At 36.5% G+C, this 22,137-nt stretch overlaps 1 protein-coding gene across 2 annotated transcripts in view; it reads left to right on the top strand.

Moving 5' to 3' along the window:
- The window catches only part of DPYD (dihydropyrimidine dehydrogenase), a 335,424-nt gene that overhangs the window by 136,491 nt on the left and 176,796 nt on the right, over positions 1 to 22,137 (top strand). For both annotated transcript variants that reach the window (XM_084211421.1, XM_084211420.1), the window contains exons 9-11: positions 16,842 to 16,949; positions 19,932 to 20,101; positions 21,769 to 21,979. In XM_084211421.1, coding sequence (XP_084067547.1) covers positions 16,842 to 16,949; positions 19,932 to 20,101; positions 21,769 to 21,979 — 489 coding nt within the window. The remainder of the gene's footprint in view (positions 1 to 16,841; positions 16,950 to 19,931; positions 20,102 to 21,768; positions 21,980 to 22,137) is intronic.

The following is a 22,137-nucleotide window of genomic DNA, read 5'->3' as shown; positions in this document are numbered from 1 at the left end:
GACATGTCCAAAAAAAGTCAAAGAGTGGAAACTAGTAATCCTGAAGGAAGGTTGCCATTGTCTGTGCTGACACCAAATGACCATCTCATTCAAATGTGCACTTCATTAAAGAGTCACCTCCTGCTTGGCTTCTGCAGCTGAGGTCTTACTACTCTGTGTGGAGTCGGTGGAAACAGGGAGAGTTTTAATTAAGTGTGAATTTTGATTTGCTCTCTGAATATCCCTTTGACAGCATATTATTCCTTGGTTTTAATATTAGCAATCACATGTTTTTCCTGAAGACAAAGGTAGTAGCTGCCCACTCATTTTTGTGAGTCTTTCTACCTGTGTCAAGCCTGTCAGGCTACTGGCAAAATAGCTATGATGTGACACAGTCTGTAGATGTAATCCATCGCCTTAAAGCAAGGAAGGGAAAATCGTTGCAAAAATAAGTATTTTACAATAATTAACAGATGCTGGGGGCTCGATTCCTGTCTCTAGTAGTTGAGGAGCTCTCCCAGTCCACCAGGCCTTTCTAAGACCTTAGAGAGGCCTTTCAAGGACATTGCTCCCATCTCTCAGCACCGTGGGTGATTTGGGGCACGGGTGGTCTGGCTTCCTCCAGTGCTCCAGTTGCAAGCAGGGTAAGTGTTCAGACAATGCTTGCACTGGCATGGTTGGAGGCAGGAAGTAGTCTGCATGATTCCCACTCCATAAAAGTTCTAGCTTGAAGATCCACTCTTCAAGCCTTTTAAAATCCTATTGTGTGAATTGCCCAGAAGCCATCACAGCCTTGCTTCTATTGTATGGTCCTCAGCAAATCACTTACATTTCTTTGCACATCTGTAAAATACAGGGATAAATGTTGATCTCTTATCTGGGTCCTGGATATTTTGAGGATTGACTGTTTGTGTAGCACCTTGCAAATAGAAAGTGCTACAAACAGTAAATGCTATTTCTTACTCATGGTATCAAAATAACTCGCGCAGCCAAGCGTGGAGTATGGCTTGCTGTCTGCCTACCTGATTTGCATTCCTACATGCAGTGAAAATAGGAAGGTGTTGCAAATATCAATACCTGCATTTTGTTAAATTTTATGGCCCTGCTGTCTGGTCAGAAATTCAGCATTACATCTGCTATACATATAATTACAAGGCTTCAGAAATTTTAAATATTATGTTTTCTTCCATTTTTCTTCAGTGTCACAACAGCACTCCATTTATGGCATCTTTCTCATGGCTTCATTTGCTGAATGTGTAGTTCTGTTAATTTCTTCCCAGGTGTTTAGTTGGATGTGTGATTTACCCTTTAATAATATATGTTCCACCATTCTGTAAAATTTATGCAGTTAGGAATTTTGCTTTTAGCCCAGTGTTCTAAATTATCTGTGTAAAAAATGATTGAATGAATAAATAAGTAAATAGTAAAGTGTCCTCCCCTATGGTGCCTCAGTAATAATGCTTTATCTTGCAAAGACGGCATTTAGAAATTATGACACTTCTTGCCCCTTCAATAGTTTTTTATTCAGCTATTCTGAAATATAGATTAATTAATTATGTTTATTCCTGAGCTACGAGTCTCTGAAAATGGCTTTTTTCTTTTCAGTTGGTGATAGAGATGAGCATGGAAAAAAAAAAGTTGTCTGATATATAAATGTATATCTGCTCAGCATTTGATTTCAGGCTCACGGGTTACTATAATTGTAATCTCTCCCTCTAAAAATTGGAGGGCATGAACTTTTGGGACGATGTGTACTTAAAGGTATGGAGCTGTATCTGTGCTTATACTTGTTGACATGATTGCCAGTGCAGAGTTAACCAACTTTCATCCCACATGCTGTACCTTCAGCGTGCAGATTTGATTTTGCATTTGAATGCCTAAGTGAATACTTGTTTTCTATTTATATGTATACTATAATCAGAAATAAAGAATTCAGAATCAGAGGTAGACTTTGTTTTAGCAGATGATTCTGTTTATCTGAGTCCCTCTCTTCTCACACAACTGTTGTTGTTGCTAAGGTTAATTAAAGTCATTCTATGTCTAATTTTATATGTAAAGCAAAACAAATTTATAATTTAAAATTTAAAATGCTTGTTTAAAAGTCTTAGTTCCATATAACTGATTAGGTTATGCTGTACTTCTGAAAGATAATTTTATCAGTAGGGCAGTGGATGTACAAATCAAATTTTCCATCTATGTGGTAGAATTTTTGCATGGACTTTCTGGAAGCTCCAGGATTGAACAATATCAGTTGTAACCTGTTATAAAATGACATGAGAAATAGAATTAATGTTGTTACATGTTACAAACATCCACAGCTGTAGATAGTGATATTTGGAATGTTGTTTTTAAATGCTAACAACTGAAATAATCTGTGAATGGAGGAAAATTGTATTCAGTTTTTGATTTTGAGTTGTTGTCCTTATCCTACATTCTGATTTTACAAGGTTATTGAGTCATATTCAACCTTCCATTTTGTTGAATAAGGCAAGCCTAGTTCCATCATTTGCTCAGAAAGGGACTGTGAGTAGCTAAGATGTGCTTTTTGAAAAAAAAGTATGTGTGGTGCTAATTAGAAGGATGGAATGAGATTTTGGAGAGAAGACATTTCAGAAATTAATTCTTGACTATTGTGAGCGATCTGTGTTTTCTGGTTTTCCATGACTGAGCTCTGTTTCTTTGTAGCGTGGGTGGAGGGAGAAGGGGTCTGATTCCTGGTACACTGCCACTGGTTTGGAGAGCTCTGTAGCTGGTAGAAACACACCAACTACTGAATTTCTCTCTTCTATGAGTGTCTGGTACACTGTGCCCTGATGGGGAATACTTTTCTTTTACCTAACTGTAGTAGTGGATTTTTTAAATCCCAGATGAAAAACTCAGAAATCTTTCCATGGCTTAGGACCTCAACCAGGGCATATTTCTAAGAATTGTAAAATAATTGGAAGGGGCCTTTGGCGATTGTCTGGTGTAGCCCCCTAGCTCAAAGCAGGGTCAGCTGGAGCAGGTTGCCTAGGACCATATCCAGTTTTAAACATCTCTAAATACTTAAGAATGCCTGCTCTGAAAGTCTCCTGGCACTCCTGAGGTTCTTTTCCTCCCCATCAGTAATGTACTGACATACAGATCTTTTGGCAGACAAGGGATGTGTCCCGAAGGTACTGAGGCCCAAATCAATCAGAGTATTTAGGTGCACACCTCGGGAGGGGTTTGTTTGAGGTACTGTACTCAGTTTGGTCTGTAACACCTGTAACTGTGTTATAGCTAATGTCATATTTCTGCAGGGAAACCTTTTTCAAAACTAGATTTTATTGTGAGTGCTTTTACAAATGTATTTGACTTTCACTACCCAACTTCCCTACAAATTCCTACTAGGATTTTCTTCTGGCACTTGGGTAGTCACAGAAGATTTCCAATTATGTTTCTAGATGTGTTTCTGTTTCAAAAGTTTTTTATTATTGTGAAAGTAAGCAAGGTTTTTTATGTTTTGGTCTTCTGCATATTTTTATTTGAACTCTAAACAACATGTTATCTGTGTTTGTATTTTATAATTGCATCTAATTATGTAATTATATAATTTTTTAACTACTGTCCAAAGCTTTTAAAAAAGTTTGATACTTTTTATAAATTTGCTTTTACTATTATAATATTACACCAATGAGTTGTTTCTCCTTTGTGCTTTGCACAGACAATATTTCTGGTAAGGCAGACATAGATAGAATGTAGCATAAAGAAATTGGATAGAACATCTGCTTTTCCGATTTATTGATTAGCCCAGGAAAGTTCTATAGCTAACTGATGGTTTCCAAACTGTCAAAATATTCAGTGACAAGTTGATGGTGACATAATTGAAGTTGAATGTATTAATTTTGTCTTAGTGATCTAGAAATCAATGCATTTTAATTCTGACTTTGTTCTGGGCTGGATCCAAAGCACAGTGAAGGGCCTAATTCTGTGCACAACTGAACTTTTTCTTTAATTGTGCAGCTCTTAGCCATTTCAGATAGTGGAAAGCATATCAACTAGGTAGGTCTAATTATGGGCAGAGAGCAAAAGGTGACAGTGTGCAGAGATTAATTTGTGTTAAAAAAAATTGGAATATTTAAAATTAACTTAGTCTGTGTTTATATGTTTGCATTATAGCATATCCTCAAAGCCTTTGACAGTTTTGAAGAAAAATTACCTTTTAGTTCAAAACACAACAGCAAATCCATATAATTCTGTAGATCCCCAAATAGTCTTTGTTTCAATGAGCCTGTTTTTGTTACTCTCACAGAAATTTATTTTCAGTGTTCTTCTGATGGATTAATAGAAAAGCTGCATTTACTAGAACTGCCAAATTCTACATTTGGCAAAAAAATTACATCTGTTTTAAAAAGAAAGAATAGCACAAGCTGCATCTTAGATTTTGCTAGTGCCGTTGGATTTAGGCACTCGAAACTTGAAATTTCAAGAGCAGATTTTGCATACAACAGAAACTTGTAAGCAAATTGAAAGTGCTGCTTAGGATTCGTAGAGTAACAAAATGCATACTCCATCTCTGACATAATTTGTCTTGAGGTTTATGAAATAATTTTTCATCGTATTATAATATTTAAAGTAATTAAAGATACAATTTGCTATTTAATAAACAATGCATTTTGTAACCTCATTAAAGATGCTGCCTTTCTTAATTGTAATGGTCCAAAAGGTTGTCAGTGAACTGTACATTAACTGCAGAGATAATAATGATTTTATATGCTAATAATTTTTAAATTAATAACTCATGTAGTTTTTCAGCCACACGGGGAAAATAATTTACATTCTTAAAGCTTACTTTGGTATTAACCACTTTACTTGGGGAGAGTGGATATCCTCATATAAAATGTTCATTTGTTTTACATTAGCACTAATGCAAGCATGTAGGACCCACTGGTGTGAAAGGATTAAAAGCAGCAGCATTAGACAAGCATGAACATTTCAGAGAGAAATCCTTGTTAGAGGGGCCTGTTGGGACTGTGTAACTTGATTTTCTATTTATTGATCTTGTTTTTGTTATCATTTGAAACTGTTCGGAGAGAACCTTCCTATTGTAGTACTGCAAATACAAAAATCTGCACCGAGCAGACATAAAGGATTCATGTTCACTCCCAGGTAGATTTGTGTGCCTTGGTTGGCTTTAGCATGGGTTGGATGCCTTTTTAGAGGAAACATATGCTCCCTTGGGAGTATTTGCATCATCACTGCAGGTAATTTGAGAGATCTCATTTTAACTTCCTGGCATCTCTTTGTCATAGAAATCTGTTCATGGACTGAAGAGAGACATACAGTCCTACCTCTCTGATGCTTTATCATAAAAAACCTTTTTTGCTTTAAAAAGGTATAAATTTCCCATTTTGAATGTTTTACTTCCCCACCAAAAGAATAAGAGGAGGAGGAAGCTTCTGTGAATGCCTTTGCAGGTATCTGCACCTACGAGCCAAGTGCCTGACCCATGATCTCTAGTGACTGTGTTTCACTTCATCTTCCTGACTGCTGGGCATCGAGGAGGCATTTGGAGATGTGCACCACCATTTCTCTGTTTTCTAGAGAGTGATCTTACAGCATCGCAGGTTCAGCTGCACTGTCTTTCTGACACAAAGTCTCAGATTTAGTGCCCTGTCATCAGTATGGAAAATGCCCAAGGAAGATGCAGGCACTTGATGAAAATAGTAAAATTAGTTAATAAAGATACTCTGTCTTTAAGTGAAATTTTCTATGAAATGCCACATATGCTGTTCTTGAGAAAGGAATTCAGATTTAGTTAATAGATTAAAAAAGCTTCAGACAATTCATGAGTTCTTTCTGTCATTTACCCTTACTCAGAACAAGACTTGGTCAAAGCATGAACTTGCTTCCAGTATGGAAAACTATGAAGGGGTAGCTATGCAATAGCTGTAATGTTTCTGAGCTGATCTACCTGTGTAGGAGAGTATCAGTTTAACAGAATATTTACATGAACCTCCTTGCTACAGCTGCTTTTAAAAGGAAAGGCAGATAAATATGTGCTTAATGATAAGGACATTGATGTGTAGGGGGTAAATGACCTGAGTGAGAATGCTTATTGACCCTCCAGCATGTTATGAGAATGTCATATTTGTTGCAGGGTATTCTGTACTGACAGTGTGTGGCAATCTGAGAAGATAAAGCCTCTGATGACACATACTTATTATTCACCTGCAATTATAAAACTCTGTGTGCTTTTTTCATAATTCATAGTGAACACTGAAGCATAATCATGTTGAAAGTGTCTCTTCAGAATGTTGCTTTAAAGAAATGAGTAAGAAAATCTTCTCAAATGTTTTGATAGATGATTCATGGCACTGGAGCTGCTGATGAGGAGCCAATATAGCCAAGTCTATAAATATGCAGTTACGAGAACTCTGGAAACATGAATTCTGGTAGTGTGACAGATTCAAAAAGCACTTTCTCTGCTGGAGTAGGTTTCTAAAGTTGCTCTTCCTGTTCTACATTCAGATGCCGTTGTCTAATTAGGCTAATTGGCTGGCAAATTTGCCAGCTTTTAAATTAAATTAGTTTGGAGGTGAGAGAACAAATACCATCAGAAATGTGATTTATTCTTTCCTTCCATAACAATTGTTTCTTTTTAACTGAGCAGAGATAAGCTTTATTATTTCTAGGGAATTTCTGCTTAATTTACTGTATATGACACATTTCCAGAAGAAATTAATACTGGCAGCCTATTACTAAACCTTTAAGCAAAGTAATCATAATGGAGAGACTGACCTCCATCTTACCTGGCAGTAATGGGTAAAGCTGTAGCAAAAAACGGTTACCTGATGTTATTTTAACAAATTCAGCTTTCCTTAAGTCAGTACATGTGCATTTTCCTGTGTTTTCCATTGCTTCTGAAGATCCAAAATACACTGAGGGTAATGAGAATGAATGAAAGCTTAGATGTGTTTTTTCCTTCAGCTGCTGGTTGTATTAAATCCACAGCTCCTGTGCAGACCTACAAATCTATAACATCCGTTTCAGATGAATTTGGAAACAAGGGGCTGCGTTCTTTTATTCTTGGTGCAGAGATTAAAATTGATCACAGCAGACACAAGGGAGCAGATTTGAGTATCACAGCTCAATGTGGTTAACTGGGATAGTGCAGGGATCCTGTACTCCTTAACTGTGCACATACAGGTTACGAATATTATTGATTGCAGGGGTCAGGGGAGGCTGCAGGGAGGTTATGCTGCATGATGCTATTTGGTAATTTTTAAGGGACAAGAGCTATGAACTCTCATAGCATCTGGGACAGGTACAGTTTAAACCTGACAAATGGAGATTTATGTTTGTGTGAGCTGGCAAATCCCTTCAGGTAGAAATAATAAATGGAAATTTGATAGGATGAGTTTTTTTATCATAGGTCAAATATTGTGCTGTGGGAAAAGGGAGAGAAGAGATTTAATTATTACCTTTTCATCAGAATGTACTGATGATAGGTTTTCAGTTATAGGTCTGTGCTGCAGGATAATGAATAATATTTAGAAGTCTTTTCTTGAGGCATCATTTTAAAATATATGTAGAGATGGCTTGCCTGAAGTGATTATAAAATGCAGAGTAGGTGAATGATACAGTAGTAGTTACTGAATAGATTTTATAGTATTTATTTGTTCTTTCATGTGGACAAAACCAGTATATAAATATATGTTTTAATAGATCAATATGCTAAGATTTAAGATGATAAAATAAAATACATTAACAAAGAACTGGAAAAAAAATTTCTTTCCTATATTGAAATTTAATATAGAATGCTGTTTACTCATTAGCTTTTGGCAGACCTTGCTGAATTACATGGATGATTCTACATATGGAAAAAAAAGATGAATCCTCGTAATGTTTTAAAAATAGGAATGACCAGAAAGTCCTGTATTTTGCAAATATTACTTGGCATGTGGGATTTACTTCCTGAAGGAGTAAGTCTTAACAAATATTTCATACAGATCAAGTTATACAGGGTGCAAACCTGTAATTGGCGCAGCCTTTTGTTTCATAGGCACTATATTGAAACAGAATGGGAGCTATGGAAGTAGTGTGCAGCAGAGGATAGTTTTGGGTTCAAGACAAAGGGCTTTAGTTAGATATTTCTATGATTCTTTACTGCTCTCTTCCATCAAACAATATTATCAAAATCAGTGTTTAGAATTGCAACATGGATACCACCTATTGGCTATTATATTTCTAATATATCAAAAATGCAGGTTGATTTTAGGTAGTATAAGTTGATGTTGTCTCAGTATACCTCATTGCAACTTCCTTGCTGTACAGTGCCAGAGGTCTGGCAAAGGTGTTATTCCAGAATATTTATGACTTAATTACTCTTCATATGTTTCTACAGGATGAATTTGCTGCCTCTGATGGTTTTTTTCAGCTGTTGTTTTGTGATAGTATAGAGGCTTAGTATTTATTTTTCTTCATTATGACAACTATTTTTGTTTTTTTTCCTTTGTGAATGTTTATCATCAGTTTTTCTCTCATTTTATCCATTCCCTGTGTATTTATTGTATGTAGCCTCTATTGATCCAGCTTTTCAAGATTTTTTTCCCTGTGTTTTGAAATGAAAAATTAATATGAAGAGATCTTTTCTATGCTAGCATTTGATTTTCCCTTTATAAATTTTCATTTGCTTAGATTATTTCAATATACCAGCATGACTTCTTACAAACAGGGCATATTAGACAGTTAAGTTATAATGAGTCTGCTTGGGGAAAGATATTGTTTCCATTGCAAATAGGTATGGTAGTGTTTTCTGCTTTCTTTAAGACTCTGTTGCTCTCAGTCTCACAATCCAGTTTATTTTGCTTTCACTTCCACATATTTGGATTTTCTGTGCTTGATAAAAATCATTTTACTGTGACATATGGTTTCTGGGATGATAGAGTTTTTGCTGTCCTTTAAGTTACTGATGGGCAGTCCCTGAGGAGGGGATTTTGCTTTGGGGCCACTCAGCACTGTTTACTGAACACGAGTAAGCACTGGGACCAGTTTCTGTTCCTCTAGAGTGGTGCAGTGTATCACACTGGCAAATATTATCTGGCTGGTGTCGGGAGGAAGCACAGCCCCCCCATCTTTCCTTTGGGAGGTTACTGCTAGGAACAAACTTTTGAAGGAAGAGGGAAAGGAACTGACAACATCAGCATGGCAGATCTGAAACTTCAGCCTTCCTCGTTCAAGAATGCTCCTGAAAAATGACAGCTCAAGTCCACAGTGGGAAGTGACCAAATTCCAGTCAGGACTGAAATCCAGTTTAGCTCTATTATAAGCAGACTGGAGCAAGCTCTGCTCCTGGCTGGAATGCTGCAGTCTTGTGGTAGAGATGGATTGGACTCAGACTGCTAAATGCATTTTCGCTAGTGACCTTTTCAAATTTGTCGCCAGTATAATAAATGTTGCCAAGATGACTTAAGAAAGGTTTGCAGCAATATTCCACTTTATTTTTTACAGCAGATGTTTCTTCAGTTACTCTGTATTACAATTTACAGAACTCTTATGTTCTAAAAATCAAGATTCATAGCAAACTGTTTCAGTGCTTTAAGTCCTGCAATAAACAACACCAGGCAGAACAGAACCAGAGGGAAGGTAAGCAGACGTCTGCATCCATCCTTCCCTGTGATAAGGTTTGCTTCACAGTGATCTGCGCATTTTAGCAAGTTCATTCACCAGGGCTACCAGCTAAGTTCCTAAAATCCTCAACTTGATTACTTCAAATATTGGGAACATCAAGTATCAGTTCCCAAACACAGAAGAAACGCTAGAATTACCATCTGTTTCTTAATTTAGAAATCTCTATATGTTTGTACAATCAAGTACAATTCTAGGGTGTCCTGTACAGAATTATGTTTTAAAAACACTTAGTGATGCTGTATGATTCAGTTCTGAGGTATGCATTTTGAAAAAGTGTGTTGTCACAATCCTAATTTCCATCATTCGCATGGATTGATTCTGAACTCTACCTGTTGTTCCCATCTGCACTTTCTGATGTCTAGCTTGTGTGAATTATGGCTACTTCTAAACTGGGCTTGCAAAATTAGTACTCAAAGAGAAATTGGATTATAAGAAAAAATTTAGTGCCAAATAATCTGACTCCCTCACTCCTATTATTTCTTTACTATTTGCAAGAGTTCATACTTGTCTCTGTGTCTAATTTAACAACAAAGTAAGGTGTGAGACCTACAGACTGCATTGCTTCCAGGTTCAGCTGCTTATTCAGATGTTTTTATAAGCCATGGTATGGATATAGCTGCTCAATTTAGAATGCACTGCAGCAATTGTGTATGGCTCTTGCTGGTAGATGTGAAGGGTGTTTTCACATATGCTGTACACACTGCTCATTCTAACTTGAGGGTAAGAGAAGGCTAACCCTAGTGTAGTTCTTTTACTTTTTTCACTTTACTTCTAATTTTCTATGAATGAGGCCTTTAGCCATCGTTAGGGAATAGCTCCTAAAAACTTTGCAAGCATACATTTTCCAAAGAAAATAAATCATTAATAAAAACTACAGAAAAGGAGCAGTTATATTACAAAATTAATCTACCAGGCTTACAGAGAAAACAAATTTGAAGAAGCCACCTGCTGTGGAGATGAGGCAGTAATCTCAACAGCAGGAAATAAAGGGAGGGAGGGAGAAAATACAAAAGCATAGACATTAAAAAAGTAATTAAAACACTTATCTCCATCAACACACGTATCAAACAAAAAAAAAATCAACCACCTAGAAAACGTACTCTATTGAACGTCACAACAGGAAGTAACAAAGCTGTCCCCATAAAAAAAATCTTCAGCAAAATGAGAAAGATTCTTTACAAATACAAGCCTCAAAAGTATTTACTGAAGTGCTAATCACTAATGGACTGACCTTGAGAAAAGCTGAGCACTTTCAGAGTATTTGCAACTTATGTGGAAGTCTAGATGCCCAGTACCAAGCCTTTAAAAATGTAAAGAAAGTTACTGTCTAGATACCAATGGTTGTCTTTCCATGCATGGTGCATGTCATAGCATGAGTTGTGCTGGTATGTTTAGTACAATCAGCTCTGAGGCACACTGTATTTGGGTTATGCATTTCAATACAGATAATTTCTAAATTGTGCAGTATTGACCCATGGACAGCAATGTTATCAGTATGGGTGTGGATGAATGTGGCTTCTTAGAAACAAATATATAGAGCATATCCCACTGCATACAAGTAGTTTCTGTTATGTCTAGGTAAAACTATACATTTGACAGTTATGAAAGCTTACAATTTCAGTGTTATCATTCTAGAAAATAATATATTTGAAACTCATGGTCCAATTTATACATATCATGGATTGTGTGACATTAAATAAAACTGCTTTAAATATATAGATTTTGATCTCCAGTTCCCCAGCCCACAAAGGAGACTTGTTCAAGAAGATCAGAGCATTCAGAATTATTAAAGTAGTGCTTATGTGCTTGGATTTTACACTGTGCCATGTACCTTTGTAGTCACAGTCTAACCATATGGTACCTGTAGCTGCAAGTCTCTGGGCAAGTGTGAAATGTCATCAGATCTGCTACATCTGAAAAATCTTTGTATGGGCTCGCAGGGAGCAAGTTGGAACACTCAGTGTGTAAAAAGGCAGGGACGTGGGACAAAATGGTGCTTTTCTGTTAATTCAAAAGAAGAAATTTTCAGAAGAAAAATGGTGGATTTTTAATTTTCCTTTAGAAAAAAAAATTCAGAAAATGTTATTTCCTCGATAAAATTCATGTCAGTCTCTGGCCATTAGCCTTCCATGGCTCCTTTCCCCAGGACACATGAAGGGGCACAGGCTTTTCCTGGCCAGAGGCACAGAACTGCTGCTGCAGAATCTGTACTGCCTCCTTGCCAGACTGTGCTCAAGTTTCTTCTGCTAGAAACAGGCTGAGCTCAGCTTGTCTGGGCTTGGTCTCTCGGATGTTATTTCAGAAGATTTGCATTGCCCTCAGAGCAGATATGCAGATAATCAATCCCATGTTTCTTCTCTCCAGTTTTGTATGGGATTCATGGATTTTTCTCCTCATATCTGACAGTTAAAGGCTTTCAACCCAATCCTAGGATTTCCTGTAATAGAGGCTGTGAAGAAGAGGAGTCTTCCTTGTAAATGTAATTTTAAAAAATCTGGTTTAACTCTGAAACATGGAGATGTTAAAAAGGTGGAAAGATGTCCTTGCCTTCTAATTTCTAGCTCCAGATGTGTAAGGCAAGAGAAAATTTTAAAATAATTAATAAATTTGTGAATGGGTTTGGTGTTTAGCTTCCTTGTTTTAAAAGTTAGAAAAAGGAATGTGCATAGCCAGTGAATCATATTTTGTTTCTCTTTTATTGAATTTGGATAAATTTATGCATGCAATGTAATTTCAAAACAAATTTGAAAGACTCAATATAAAAAATATACAAAGTAAGTGTCTTCACTTTAAAAAAGTAGCTCTTGGTATTTTCAAACACAGATTGCATTCACCAGCAACATTCAGTATTATCACAATTAAAAATAAAGGCAAAAAACCTTTTAAGTGTTTGAGATGAGGAAAATGAGAAAAAAAATAATGTTCTAGTTTGTTTTGTCCCTGTAGGCCCCTGTATATTTACCCTTCACCTTCAGCTCCATTTTGTTTTTTGTCTGGAGATATGTTTTTAGTCAGCTGCCAGTGAAAACTGTATTTGACCCTTATCAAGGACGAGAGCTTATTTTGTGTGTCAGCTATTAAGATCAGTTGAGAAGTTAATTTGAAACTGCAAATTTGCCCAACCATGTCAGATTTAAGTAGTCCAAAGAGTAAGTTCAGGCTCAGAAGCATAGCTGTTGCTGGGGAGAGGGGATTTGATCACAATAGGAGGTAGATATGCAGTGCCTGTACTTGCTTTAGTTTCCCTTTCCAGATCAAGCTCATAGTTAGAGCAGTAGCAGACTTAGCTGATTGATGTGTTGACGTGCCTGGATGTGTTTGATGCAGCAGCTGAGTGGACTTAGTGCCCTGCTCTGCAAGCCAATCCCTTACATTGTCTATGCATCCTCTGGTACATTGCCTTGTATATCTGACAAATTTACTCTAATCATTTAGCAATTCATATCTCAACTGGACTAGGGAATTGTATCTGAATTTTCTTTAAAGGGAAACAGTGGACTGTGCATGAAGAAAACTGATATGCATCAGTATTGTGAGAACGGAGAGTACAAGATCTTAACGGGAGGCAGATGATGTTTTTGTTAATAAAAATGTGCATATATTTATGTGGATATATAAAAGATATAAAAAGGGGAAGTTAAAGTTTGTGTTTTCCAAAGCCACTGTTGTAGTGGTTAAGGACTTTGGAGAGTATATGGTATGTCGTACACAGGAGAGACTTTGGTGCTGAGGAATTGCAAACTGGAGAAGGAGTTGTGGGGTTCAAATGAAGGAAAGAAGCAAAGAGAGTAGTGATGCCTACAGAGAGATGGCTGGAGCATCTGGAGATGGAAGGCAGAGTGCAGCAAACCAGAGGGTCAGGAATCAAGATGAATTGCTTTCTGTGCTGCACCTGACCCAGATTGAGACTGTCTAGGTTAGATTTTGCAAAGCTGAACTAGATCTGTCATGCAAGCTGTTATTTTCACAATGTTTCTACTTTCTCTATTCTTAGTAAATGCAGTTTTCCACAGCCCATGAGGCTTCCTTGTGTGGTTTGGATATCAGTTGCTTCAGAAGCTTCCCTGGCATCAGCAAGCAAAGCAGCTGAGGCTTCAGGAAGTCCAGGGCTGTGGCTGCAGAAGATGGGGGCTCAGCACAGCCCTCTGCTTGTAGCAGGGTGTGCAGAGGCCATCCAAGCACCACCAGGGGAGCTGCCTATCTAAACTGCCTCCTCTTGCTTGCCCTTCAAAAGAGCTGTTCTTCAGTGCAGGGGAAGGAAATAATTGTAATCACTAGATACTGATACAAATTATTTAAAGATTGAAGATGTGGGATTCTGACAGATTGTTTCAGAACGTGAAATACCAAATAAAAAAATAAAAAATCTTTTTAGATGGCTTGCAAGTGGATTTGGAGAACAGAGAACTGACTTGGTTTCAGCCTAAAAGCTAGAGAAAAGATATATTTTTCTAAGCATTTTTTGTTGGGTGGCTCTTGGCTATTTTGTACCAGTGTGTGAATTCCCTTTTTCTAAAGGATCTCTCTGATTTATCTTCAAAGAGTATTTCTCTTGCTCCATTATTTTGACCTAAATTGTGTCTTTCATAGGTGACTGTGTTTTTTTAAATTTTATTTCTTCTCTGAAATCATTTGCTCAAAACTGCATTTTTCCTCCACAGCTATTTTTTTGTTAAATATTCTCTCTCCCAAGAGGCAGTTGGCTATTTATCAATATTTGATCTCTCTGTAAAGCATACTTCTATGGGGTGAATGTTTATTATGAAATGGTGTCTCTTAAGTGAATCTTATCTGTTCTTGATCTCTTTCTCTGTCTGCCTCAGTCTGCCTCGTTCTTTGCTTGCCTAGTGGCTTGAAGAAGTACTAAATCTCTCTATTTTAACAAAAGTAAATGCAGTCATTACAATAGCAAATACTGAACAGCAAAAGAGATGCATCAGAATCCAGCACAATACAATTTCCAGCAGGTGCTTAGCAAAGAGCTTCAATCTGTGCTAAGTGTTTATAAGTATAAAAGAATAAATCCCCTGCATTTCTTTAAAATGTAAATATCACAAAACGGTTTTTCAGGGAGTTTTCAGCAAAATGAAAATAGTAAAATAAATAGCAGATAATGCCATGTGTATTGACTAGATCTTTGGCAGTTGTTTGGTCATATCAGCCAGGCTAAGCATTTTTGAACCCAATGCACTCTTAATCCAACTCCTTTGATTTCAGTGATGAATCTGAAAAGTCTAGTGATGAACCTAGACAAAGAACATTGCAACACTTCCTTTATTGTACTCTTTGTTCAGCCTATGGGAGCTAAAATAGTGATGCTGTTAGAGACCAAATAGTTTTCATTAGGAGATGATAAAAGCAGCAAAACATAAGTGGAGAAAAAATATTTTGAGGGTTTCTCTTTGAGTTTGAATGGAGGTACATATTAGGTTGAAAGGAAATTATCCTTAATGCAGGCTGCACATCCCACTAATGACAAGAGTGTTTCTCCCAAAAGTAAACTGAGGCCTCTGAGTTGGTTTATGGGTATCTCAAGAGAAATGGTTGCATTACTCTGTCCTCTGCCTGCAGGCAGTCACTGAGAGCTTTTTCTGAGGTGCTCTTCTTGCCATGGATGATTTTGCAATATATACATAGAGAAAAATGGATGCCCTTTTAAAAATAGTTTCTTTAATGCATTTTGCATATTGTATTTTCAATAGTATGAAGTATTTCTGGCATCCTCTTAAGATATCCATTATTCATTATTCATTAGCTGAAATTCCAGTCTACCCAGAAAGTACAGCATTCAAAGGTCTTGAAGTTCAGGACGTGCTAGTATTTTTTAACCTTATATTTCTCAATATCCAACTATAGATCAGTGTTGGTTTCAGAGTTGGGTGTTCAGCAACTGAGACATGATTTTTCTTTAGAAATAGAGATCAAATTTCAGGATTTTTTTTTTGCTTTTTGGCTTGTAAGCATTTTGAATTCACTAAGAATATATTTTGTTTTGCTTCACTGAAACTAATAAATACGACAGTTTATTTTATTTTTCTAGTATTATAGTAACTTCATTCAGAGTTCTACAGGTTCAAAAAACTTCCTTCATATAGGTAACTCATGAAAAAGTATTGAGTTTTCTCATTAGGTCTGGTCGTATGCTGTAATGAGACAGATTTTTGTTGCTTAATTAAGAGGAAAAGACCCCAAACCTTCCCTATTTGGGAAAGTGCTCCTCAGCATGAAATTCTGCATTATTGTAGATGTAACATTGTGTTAGAGTTTTCCAGACCAGTGTGTCTCAAAGAGGAGTAATATTAGTCTGCTGCCACCCATGCCTGAGAATGGAGGGAACACAGATTTCTTTGTATGCTCCTGTTCTTCCTGCTTGCTCTAAGGATGCCTCAGTACTAGTATGTTTTCTTACAAAAATTCTTGACATTTACTCCATTTCAGTATGTAATTATTAATTAGCATACCTTTGATAATATTATGGGGTTTAGGTGTAGATCTGAAAGTTGAGAGTGTTGAAAATACCCTGATTGCATTTTCATGAATAAAATGGCTTAACTGGTGTGTCAGCCGGACTAGGTTTTGGTGCTGTCCAACCATTCACACCAAAATGAGTTGATTTCTTTGGTAATTGGAAGATGGTTTTGTTGCTTTCTTTTAACTGAAAGGTATTTGTTGCTATTAATAGTTGTGAAGTAAATCCTCGTCGGTATCCTATGGATTCTGTCTAAATGTGTGTTTTTAATAACTAGGAATAAATGTCAGCCAATCAGGACTTCAAGGTTTTGAGAAAATAGTCAAGAATGGCAAAAATTGATGGCATACAAATACTCACAAATCAGACCTACAGCACTACCATTTGTCCTCCTCCCCTCATCAGTTAAGCTGTTTGTTACTGCCTCATTTGTATTATCTGCTTTTACACCCTGTTCTCTTTAATCCCTTCCCCTGCATTTGTTTTGTTGTGAGTTATACAAGTACACACATTGTCAAGGAACCTGATTTTCAAGTGCCTGTACTATTAAACAATCACCAGTTCTGTAAGCTGCAGACTACAAATGTGATCATTTGCAATATTATTTTGGAACCAGCTAAGGATTTGTGAAAGTGCTTCTATGGATGATGGTTTTGAGGAAACACGTGTAATTCTAAATTTATGTTGGTCGCTAAAATTTCCTCTGTAATTCTTATGTGCTATAAAATATCTATTTCAGGTTTGCCAGAACCGAACAGAGACAGTATATTCCAAGGACTGAGAATGAATCAAGGATTCTACACATCTAAAGACTTCTTACCTTTGGTAGCAATGGCAAGTAAACCAGGTGTGTGGCGCTGCGTTCTTGTTGGAATCCCATTCAATAAGTCATTGCAGTTATTATTATACCAAACTGTCTGGCTACAAAGCAGTTCATCCACTTATGAAGTACCTTCCACTGAATATGTCTGGGACAGAGTTTTCTCTTGGTGAGGGGCAACCTCAGGAGCATGGTCAGGAAAGTTAGTCCCAGAGATTATAAACTGAATAATCGTGTATACAAATCTAAACTTGTGGCAAATAATTTCCCCTAATAAGTTACTTTTGTTATTTTGAATTATAGTCTAAAGATGATATAAACTTCTCCTTTGTAAGAAGTATCCTGATAAAAATAGTATATATATAAATAGTTTGAAAAAAAATCTGATATTGAAAAAGGTGTTTCTGATTTATATAAGCAGCTGATTTGCAGATTGTTGATAAATTCTTTTACTTGATCCCACATCATGTGCAGGTTTTTTAGACACATTTAAATCAGCACTAGTTCTTTACCCAATGTCTTTACAGTCTAAGACTCAGGACAACAAAAGTATGACAGGAGTTAATAAGAAAGTTCTCAGTTCATAGGCACCAAATGCAGTCTTGTTTTATGGTTTCACATCTTTCTTTGAGCTCAGAGATAGCTGCATTTGCTCCCTAAGGAGTACAGATGCTTTCAGTGTCCCTGAATATGAACTCATAAGCCCCAAATATGTGATTTCTATGCCTCATTTCTTCATGGTCTAGAGTCCCCAGAGAAAAAAGAAATTAATGTACATGTTTGTTTTGGTTTTTTTTTACTTGGAAAAGAATGTGCTATTTTACATATGACTTAATATAACTTTTTCTATCTACAAACTGATTTTTTAGCATCATATAGGATTGCCTACTTATTTAATAGACTCCTCTTAAACAATTTTGAGAAATATATATTCTATGGCAGATTATTCTGCTTATAAAAGTAGTTCTTATTACCCCATTTGATGCAAAACATTTTAGAAGTGAAATTCTGCATCCCATATGTCCCATCTCTTAGCTGTTTTCATCAAATGCTTATTTCTGTCTGTTTTCTTAAAATAATCTTAAATTATTTGAGAGCTTTTGGGTTTTCTTTTTGGAGACAGAGATGTTTAAAAGTAAAACAGGTTGAGAATATGCAGTGTAACACATTTGTAGATTAACAAAGGAAAAGTAAATTCTGCAAAACCAAACTCTCTTGAAATAATTTTACTAAAAATACTTTGTAGAATTTGGAGAAAATATGTAGCAGTTGGGTACTGTAAGTCACCTGCCTGCATGAGGATCTATATACTGTGATCCACATATTTCAAAATATTGCTAAGTAACCCTCTTGATAAGCTAGCAAATGTGATAATATATTTTTTTTAATAATAAGTCTACAATGGGAAAAAGGATGAACTTGGAAGAACTAACCTTTTCTGATTGACAGTAATAGATAGGTCTTTGGTGTTGTCTGTTAATTAACATAGTCTCTCTTACTTAATTTTCCTAGTGTCTGTCTGTAGCTATAGCCACCTTTTGCTCTTTAAGGCACGGAATTATAAAATAAAATATACATGTACTACATCCCACTCTATCCTTCTTTTTTCACTGTGACAGTTATCTAAATAATAGACATAATAGACTTATTCATGGTAAAATACATATTCTGCCTGCTTATTAATTCTGAATGCCACTTGTTAATACACTTTCCTCCAAAAGGGTTTCCTCTTGCAGATACATAGCTATGAATTTACCTCAGGAGTGTGTTCCCAAGAGCAAAGCAGGCTGCTCTGACTGATCCTGTCTAACTCACACTCTAACAGCACTCTGAGCTGCCAGCCCCCTGCTTGTGCTTTTTCCACTGCTCAATAGTGTATTAAGTTCACTGAAAATAAATGAGAAAAGTTTAGAGAGAATTTTAGACTAAGAATTAAATAAATAGTCAATGTAACACCACATTTGTGGGTGAGTAGGGGGATTTCTCACTCTGCTTGTATGTCTAAATGAGAAGGATTGTTTATTTCAATAATACTTGTGTTCCACAATCACATGTGACAATCTGCTATAGTAGGATAATTGAGTTAAAGTACAATAAGTAAATGGCGAGCTTAGTGCCTCCTGACTGGAACTGCCCTGGACTCGGTGAGAATATAGCTTTGTATTATTCATGTCAATATTTTTCAAGTTATAACCATTTGCCTAATCAACAGTTAGTTGTACTTAAATATGTAATAAAGTGCAGTCTTATCCAGGGAACAGACACAGTTCAGTTTTAGTTGACTATTTCTTGCTTAATTGAATCATTAAATACAAGCTGTAGATGATAAACACATAATGTTGCCATTTTCTCCATGTAACTTTTTACATATGATTTATAGAAAACTACTATAGATTAAACATTTTCTTCCAGCAGAAGAACTAGGAATTACTGTAACAATATTATTTTCCTTCACGTTCAGCTGAGGAATAGCCTCAGAGAATCATGTCACCACCAGAACAGTGTCAGTGCCTTCTAGAAATCTGAGGGGACTGATGTTGGTATACTGTTACGCGAAACTATAACTAAAAACAACTGGTCATCTTTTTGTTGTTGTTGTTTTGTTCGGTTTTATTGTTGTTGTTTTGTTTTGTTTTGTTTTTTTTTTTTTTAGCTGGGAGGATAATGAATCTGATGAGAGAGAAACTTACTTTTTGAATAAAAAGATCTCACAATTCTAGTTTCAATCTGACACAACCCACAATCCTACAAACATGTTGTCATTTGAATTCTTTCTCAATAGAAAGATGCAGCTGCTTAGAGTACTGACTATGAAATTATGTATATGAGCATGTCTTTAAAGGAGGAATAAAACTGTCTTTCAGTGGAGCAGAATAATTTGATAGTGACACTCCATGCTTGGAAACTGTAAGATGCAATTTTACACTGCTTTGAGTACAAGTACCTTTTGAGCTGTCAGGCAGAAATGGCATCTCTACTTGAAAATGGGCCTTTCCTTTTATCTTTCAGGGATGTGTGCCTGTCACTCTGCGTTGCCACCAATCCATGGAACTGTGATTGTGCTCGGGGCAGGAGACACTGCTTTTGACTGTGCAACATCTGCTCTGCGCTGCGGAGCTCGTCGTGTGTTCGTGGTCTTCAGGAAGGGATTCACTCATATCAGGGCTGTCCCAGAAGAGGTAAAATTGAATAGCAGCATTTCTGAGAAGGCATCTTAGGTACTTCTATGTGGCCTGAAAGCATGCTGTATGTACTTAGCAGACATCTGCTAAAGGTTTTTTTTATAGAAATGCTCTTAAAATGTATGAATGTCTATTAAATATCTGAGGCTCACTTTGTATACTCTGTATTTAAATAGTTTTCCACTGTTGTATCTGTTCCCTGACAAGGTAGAGAGATGTATTTGCAAGCAGGGGTTAGAATTTCTTGTAAGTTATGAAATTAACTAAAATTTTCAATATTGGAATCAAAAGCCATTACAGAATTGTAAGTAGCTCTTTAGATCATGGTTAGATCCTATAATGATATCTTCTGGCTGTTGTTTAAGGAATTTCAGTGCTTCTGACATTGCCTTGTGAGCCTATAAAAAGCTTTCTTTCTTTCTTACCTTTCCTTTCTTTTTGGTGAGAAAATTACTTACAATGATTTTGGCTTCAAATCACTGCCAATGACAGTGAAGCAATGCTATTCATCACATATTTCAGCGTTCCATTTGGTGTTTAGTTTGGCTTTGTACTTTGGCATTTATTAGGTCATCTGCACATTTTGAAATTATTCTGCTTCCTCAATACTACAGGAGTTTTTTCAGATATTTTTTTCTTATTTTGGTGGTCTTTTTCTGTTTTCATTTATTTGGTACATTACACTTTTATATACTTGAGAATAGCACACCATCTAATGCATCTTTATCATGAGATTTACAGTAGATTGGTTGTCTGTTTCAAGAATGTGGACACCTTAGATCTTCCAGAAGGGAAATGGAACTGCAAAGAAAGTAATAGAGGGTGTCTTGGTGCATGATTTACTTCTGTTGCACTTCAGTCAAGAGTTCTAGACGCAATGAGATTACTGAAGCCATTGCACAGACTCATGTGCTATTCAGATTCTTACTATAATCTGAACCAAAATCTTTCATAGAAGCCTGGGTAAATTTCTTAAAGTTGTCAATGTTTCTACTCATGCAGTCATGCAGTGGATCTTGAAAAGAGTAAAATAAAAGTAGCTGCATTTACTAATTCATTTAGTAGCTTCATTTACTAATAGCCATGAATCATGTCAGGTGGGATATTACATGTTCAAAAAAATTGTGTAAATAGAGACAGTCGAATTCTGAAGACGATTGACTTAAGCAGTTTTACCATGGCAGAGATTCAGAAGATTCTTAAGTCTGGATTGTCACTCAGAAAACTGTTGCTTGTATATGGTAGTCAGCATGTAATAATATCTTAAAATCATAGTAAGCACCAAGCAGGGCATGGACTAAGTTAATACTAGGCCACTTCTTGAAAGACACAGATATTTATGTAAGAGAAGTCTTTTGCGCTAAAAGAAGTTAAACATATTCAAAGTAACAGAAAAATTAAAAAATATATTGGAGAAATAAGAAAATATGTTTAAGAAATATTTGCCTTGAAAGTTTACTTACTGCCACTGCTTGATTTGATAGCATGAGAGGCTCTGAAGCTGACAGTAAGATGACTGTCTGCATACTGGACAAGGCTGATTTCTGCTATATCCATGGTAACATCTTGAATCAAAAAATGTTTCCTGGTTGGTTTGTTTGGTGGTTTTTTCCATGAAAATCCAGCATGTTGAAGTTATACATTTTATTGCTTCTACTCTACAGATGGAACTTGCAAAAGAAGAGAAGTGTGAATTTCTGCCTTTCCTCTCTCCTCGGAAAGTTGTTCTTAAAGGTGGACAAATTGTTGCTATGGAATTTGTTCGAACGGAGCAAGACAGCGATGGAAGCTGGAGAGAAGATGAGGATCAGGTTGTCCGTCTGAAAGCCAACGTGGTGATCAGCGCCTTCGGCTCCGTTCTAAGTGACGACAGAGGTAACCCTGACTAATGCAAGTGCAGATTGCTCTTTCAGCTGCACGTCCTGTCCTTTAACAGCTTCGTCAAATGCATCTTCTGGAGGGTACTCGGCCAAGGGACTGCTGGTCCTCTTACAGGAGTTTGTCCTTCAGGTACACCTTTTAGAACAAGACTT

This window comes from Fringilla coelebs (assembly GCF_963513975.1).
Source record: "Fringilla coelebs genome assembly, chromosome: 9".
NCBI lineage: Eukaryota > Metazoa > Chordata > Aves > Passeriformes > Fringillidae > Fringilla > Fringilla coelebs.
The sequence above is the reverse complement of the archived record's forward strand: the minus strand, read 5'-3'. Positions and strand labels throughout refer to the sequence as shown.